The 6,259-nt window shown below is 37.7% G+C and overlaps 1 protein-coding gene across 1 annotated transcript in view; it reads left to right on the top strand.

The window, feature by feature from the left end:
- Positions 1-4,717: 4,717 nt before the first annotated feature.
- CEP128 (centrosomal protein 128kDa) overlaps positions 4,718-6,259 on the top strand; it is a 132,088-nt gene continuing 130,546 nt past the window's right edge. The window contains exon 1 of the mRNA XM_009319514.1: positions 4,718-4,864. Coding sequence (XP_009317789.1) covers positions 4,718-4,864 — 147 coding nt within the window. The remainder of the gene's footprint in view (positions 4,865-6,259) is intronic.

Raw genomic sequence — 6,259 nt, 5'->3', positions numbered from 1 at the left:
CCGTTCTGGCGTTGTCCCGCTGCCCCCGGGGCTTTCACGGTCCTGTGCGGGGCAAAAGATGCAGGAGGCCCTCAGAGATGAGGTCAGGTGTTCCATACGTACACGGCGAGAGGAGCATTTGCGGAGGGCCTTAGTTATGCTTGCTTGTTGTGAACAGTATGAAGGAACCGTTTTCTGTGTCGTGCTGGTGAAAAGTGATGGGAACACAGTGCCACAAGTTGACAATAAAATGTAATACTGGTGCCTGAAAGCATGATGGTGAAATGTCACCGTGTTGGATCACCTTCCTGGCTTTTTGAAAACTTCTCCTGGCTCAATTAGAAGCACCGAAGGAAAGGGCCTTTCAGGTGTCACGTTGTCCCTTTCTGGAATGGCTGTCGATTTTTTTTGTCATGCTCAGTCTTAACTATAAGGTTTCAAACATGCCTTTAGCACTAAGTTACCTAGTGATAGATTAGTCTGCATGGAGCTAAACAAATAAAAACACTTGAGAAGTAATCAGATTGTGTACACTGAGTTAATCTTTTTCTTATTTGAGCTGGAGAGCTTGCTGTTGGGGCTGTCAGCTGTACTTCATGTTTGCTTTACCCTGCAGATCTCTTAACAAGAGAGTCCTCAGTGAAACTGCAACACCCTGTTTTCTACAGGGAAGGAAAATACTGAGTATTGATGTTTTTCCTCAGTGTAAGAAAGGTTATAATCTGTTTGGGTAGACTAAAAACCAGTAAAAGACAAATGATTCTCACTGTCAAGTGGGTTATATGATCCTGTGCTGAGATCAGTCTAGGCTTTTGGAAAAAGTGATAATAGGCTTTTTTTGGTTTAAATTATTAGGCAAATGTGCATACAGAATATTTGTACAAATTTCTACTTTATGATTTTTTTTTTAATCTAAAATGAAACTTCTGTAATTCCTTCAAAAATGAGGATGTTGCTTTATATGAAACAAAACTTCTTCAACTTAAAAGTACTTACGGTTCCTCTTAGGTTGCTCATGAGAACAAAGAGAAATGCTACTTAACCATAAATAGAAAGTTTTTTTCAGACAAAATGTCCTCCCGTGTCTAGCGTTTTCTTTTTATGTTTACCTTGTTTACTAGCCTTTCTTCAGTGCTTTGGCCAGTAAGTATCTTAATGAGCCTATTTTTGGACAGCTGAAAACAAACCCATTAATCTTTTCTGCTGTAAATCTTCATTTCCGTTTTGTTTTCTCCAGTGTCATAGCTTTTCAGTAGTCGGGGCTCTTATGGTTAAGACTCTTCTCAGAATGATGTTTTCAGCAGATAAGTCAACTGCTGTTTTTCATTAATTTCTATCAGTGCCCATCTCTTTTCTGACATTACAAGTTGCAATACTTGTCTAACTAGAGGTACGTGTAGGGTCATGTTCAGAGGCCCGCTCAAAAGAATTTGAGAAACTTTTAAGAATTTAGTTCCCATCAGCTGAGATACAATAACTAACCTTTGGAATTCTGCTGGCTTATGCCATTTCATCTGGAAATTAGTTAAAACACTTTCTATCATTTGACTGTTCTTACATGTCTCATTGTTCTTAATTTCTCTGTCTACTCAGGTATCCTTAAAAGCCCTCTTTCACTAATGTGAAACTGATGATGTTGTAAGTGATGCTATTTTTGGGCTCTCAGCTTCTAGAAAGAAATGTGACATGGTGGAATTAAGAGTTAAGCCTAACTTTTCATTTGGACCTGCTTGACTCACAGACAAGCTATATGAATTGCGTAATGTAAGGTTAGTTTTCTACCTCTCATGGGATACTTCTGTGCAGTATTGTACGTACAGAGTAAATCCAACGTATGTTTTTCTGCCCAGTTTGGGAGGAAAAGAGAATTTGCTTCCTGTGAAACTGTGAATGGAGTTCTGAAGAATACGAGTTGCCGAAACACATTTACTATGACTTTGTCATTGATATATTATATGACAGATACAGACCATCAACCATTTGCTATGATCATTAAAATTAAATGTGTTGCAACTGTAAGAATGATGACAGACAAAATATACTGGTACATAGGTCCATGAGTAGATGAAGACTAGATTCCTGTGGATTAATGTCTCCGGGTTGAGTTTCTGATCCCTAATAAGGCTGATCTTGTGCTTAATTCTTAGTATGGCCATTAATAGGGTCTACCCTTTACTTGCTGTCTTAAAAATATTTTCACAAAATGCTTTGAAACTGAAAACCTTTGTTAAGCTGAGAGGAAATTGATCACTGAATCAGTTGCTTGCTGGGTTTTGAGTGATTGTGCTGCTTGTCATGCTCGGTAAGATCAGAAGGAGATGTGTTAGCCCAGAGAACCGACACTGCTGTTATAGAAGGAATTCAAAATTACTCTAGGACAGGTGATGCCAAACTTGTTTGAGAGCTATCATTTCATGCTTATTGGTGATACCTGTGGTCTGTGTGCTGGAATATGGATCTTGCTGATGTCTGTATGAGGTTCTAGTTAAGATCGAGGGGAAAATACAGCTTGATATAGTAATGTGCAGGACAGAGTAAGTTGTTTGGGTTTTTTTTGTAAAACCCAAATGAATATTACTCCATGTTGTTATTTCTACCAATGTTTTACTACTTTTATTTTTCTCTGTCTTTGAAAATACCCCATATTTCCTGTTTCCCAGCGCTCAGTGTTTATGCTTTCTCAGTCTCATTTAGACTTCATTTCAGCTGACTAGAGTGAGAGGCACTGGAATAGTGAATTCTGATACTGGCAGTAAAAATGTGCTTTAGTGAGATAAAGGGAGGGAAGATGAGATAAATTTATCACTTCAGAAAATGTAAGGAATATTGGTATACTTGAGCACAGACTGAGTACGTTGATTTACTCTCCTTTCATGTTTGAAAGGTTTCTATCCAAGTCTGGGGGACAGAAATTTATGACCTTTAAAAAATTAAATATAAGGCTCTGGAAAAACATCACGTCGCCTCTATAGAAAATACAATATATGAGTTGAATCTCATCCATGGTTTCTTTGGGAAACTTCAGCTCTAATGGCTAGAAGAATGACACCTTTACTGTGGCTTTTTTGTGTTGACTACAGGGCCAAAGGGAGTTCAAGCATTTGCCAATCTATTGCCTCTTCCCCAAAGTAGGCTCAGACTCTCTCTCCCAACAGATGCTGTTAGCACAGATCTTATGATGGTGATTCTGTGACCTTTAGGCAAACTGCTGCAGTGTGTAATAGTTTTAAGAAAAAATTTCTGTCTAACCTACCTTTTGAGGGTTTTAATTTTAATCAGTTACTATGTGACTTCACTATACTGGTCATAGCTGTCTGCAGCTTTTAATAATTTCTTTTCCCACGTCTGATGATTGTTATCCTATTTTCCCTCCTCTACCTTGCCATTCTTAAGACTCAGCAATCCCCATTCTTTTCTTACAAGATGTATTTCTTCTGCCTCGAGTAATTTTTGAATTATAGTCAAGTGAATTGCCCCAGCATCAACATAGTAATCTGGGTTATGTCGAATTAACATTGGTAAAAGAAAGAATATTTCACAATTTACGAAATTACCCTTATTTTTACATCTTGTATAGTGTTAGCTTTTTCTTTCTAGAACATGACATTGTTGATGCATATTCAACTTGAAATACTAAAGCTCTTGAATAACCTTTTTTTTCTCTTTTTCCTACCAACTGCTGTTCTCCTTGCTGTATTTGTCCAGCTGGACAGTGTCAGCTGCAAACTTAGTAAACATTTTATATTACATTATCAGGTCATTTAATGAAAATATATAGTGGATTCACTCTAGGTTCTCGCTTGATACTTCTCTCCAATTTGACACTTAATTTCTGTTAACTGCTGTATTAGTTCTGATACTTACCCAGTTTCGCTTCCATTTTAGGAAAGTTAATTTAGTTCATGTTTCTTCAGCTTACTTTTGTGAATGTCATCTGTGTCCGAGGCTTAAAAAAAAGAAAGACCTCTACTGCTTCTTCCCTGTTTAACAAATTTAGTTACTCGTTACCAGATCGATTAATTTGATATCGATGGATACATTGCATTTTTTTTATTTTTTTGAGAACAGATCTTTTGCTGGAAACTTAAAATAGTCTTTTGATTTTTTCCACATATTTAAATTAAGTTGATTAGTCTATAACTTCTTGGCCACAGTTTTCTCTCCTTTCCCTTCTTTTAAGACACTGCATTTGCCTTCTTCCACAGTATCTCCAGTTCTCCTTGAGTCTTTAAGATGCTGGTTCTTAGACTTGCTTCAGACAGTTAGTTACTTGGGGTTATTTGTCTTGGTTGGCCCTGGCCAATCTGAATATAGCTTTGCAAGTAGTGTGAGGCAAAGGGGAATGGCTCTGCAGACCAGAACAATTGATAAAGCCCTGATGTCTCCGCTGTATGTTTTGCAGGGAGAATTTGCTTTGGGCTATGGTCTTATCCTGGGTACTGGGCGCTTAGAAGTAGTGAGAGTGCATCTTTTGATTTAGTTCTCTCCTAATGGGCTCTGCCTCTTGCATCTTGGCACTGCTTCATGGTGTGAACAAACGTAATAACTTGGGGAGCAGTTGGAAGATGTGCTTCAAAAGTACATCCTGCTGACCTGAACCAGAAAGGCTAATGTAAATGTAGTCTGAGTCTATGAAGTTGCTTTGGGAATATTGTGCAAGCCAGAGACTGTTCAGTTACCGTTAGGATTTAACATTCATTACTTTTTCTGGTCTTTCTGCCTAGGTTTCAAGATACTAATGGCAGATTCATCCAGTGATTCAGACAACTTTCTTAGGGGTCGAATAGGAAGGCGGCCACCTTTGAGAGCATCCCACAACAGAGCTCGGAACTATGGTGCTGAAGAAGTTACAGAGAAGATCCATACTTTAGCAAGCACTTTACAGGTTGTTTACAAAATACAGTTTTAAAGTATTTATAGAATCTGCATTTCTGTAGTATAGGGTCAAATTTTCATTTCTGAAGTTGTGGAAAACACTGTGCTGATGGGAAACATTACCTTCTGTGCAAACCAAAAAGTTTTTGGAAATTGATCATATTGCCTTTGAGCTGAAAGTATGTGGCTTGTTACACTTTTATACAGCCGTTATTTCAGACAGTAACAGGATGTTGTTAGAAACAATGACGTGTTTGGTAATACTGTTTGTAAAGTTAGCAAACTGAATAATGCCAAATAAACTTTGTCAGATTCTCACGAGAGGCATTACATTTTGTAGCAGAAAGTTTCGGCCCCATCTTTGTTGTCTTGTACTGTGTAAAATTTCCCAGTTGCTAATAGAGTAAATATGTAGGCAGTCAATTCCCTCATGATACAGTTTACAATTCAAATATTTTCTAGAGGTGGAACAGCACAGTGAGAAGGAGTATTTTTAAACTTGGAAGAGATCCATGCCCGAGCAGGAAAAAGCAGTCATCTAATTCCTGCTTCTTCAGTGGAGGCAGAGGAGGAAATCTCTGAATCTGTTTTACAAGTCGGGGGAGACATTTAGCTATCTTGACACCATTTATTGCTTGAGAAGTCATTCCCATTCTCCTCGACTGACAGCTCTGAATACCTAGAGTGGGTGGGCTTATGTATTATCACTTGTGTTGAAGTGTTGTTTGGCTGGCAATATTTTTTTTTTCTTTTTAATATGTGAGAAGAGAAAAATCCATATAGAATGCTGAATTTAAACTTCAAAACTTCTTAGCTGGAAAATAATCGTCAAGCTAGAAAAGAGATGAGTTAATAAGAATGTAATCTGACTATTTTTTAAAGGGCACTCTTTGGTATTGTCCTGTTTCTGTCTAACCTCTTTCTAGCTGCTCCTCTGAAATTCTGATTTTAAGCTAATTGCTTTCTGTGGACTGCTTTTCAGCAGATCTGCCATCTGATCCAGCTCTTCATCTGGTCAGAGAATGCTCATGCAGAGACCTTACCTAATGTGTTGATCTTCAAAAATTTCTTATTTCTCAGTTAACTTAATTCTGTTTTACAGGCAGGTAGCGTTAAGATCTTTGGATTAAAAAGGTTTTTCTACAGAGTAGCTGAAACTTATAAAGCCTTTTGTTTGAAGCTGAAGCCTTACTGTTGTACTGTAAATGATAGTGTGGTTGGTTGTGTGTGTGTCTTTCTTCCCTTCCCTTTAGCCATGCTGTATATCTTCAGATTCTGGTTACTTGAATAGGATTTTGAATGCTTAGACCATTTAAAAAGCACTTGTGTTATCAATTTACTTTTATAAACCAAGAATAATCATAGAATAGTTTGGGTTGGAAGGGACCTTTAAAGGTCGTCTAGT

The sequence above is a fragment of the Pygoscelis adeliae genome, unplaced genomic scaffold (genome assembly GCF_000699105.1).
Source record: "Pygoscelis adeliae isolate BGI_AS28 unplaced genomic scaffold, ASM69910v1 Scaffold71, whole genome shotgun sequence".
NCBI lineage: Eukaryota > Metazoa > Chordata > Aves > Sphenisciformes > Spheniscidae > Pygoscelis > Pygoscelis adeliae.
This window is presented reverse-complemented; position numbering and strand designations above follow the sequence as displayed.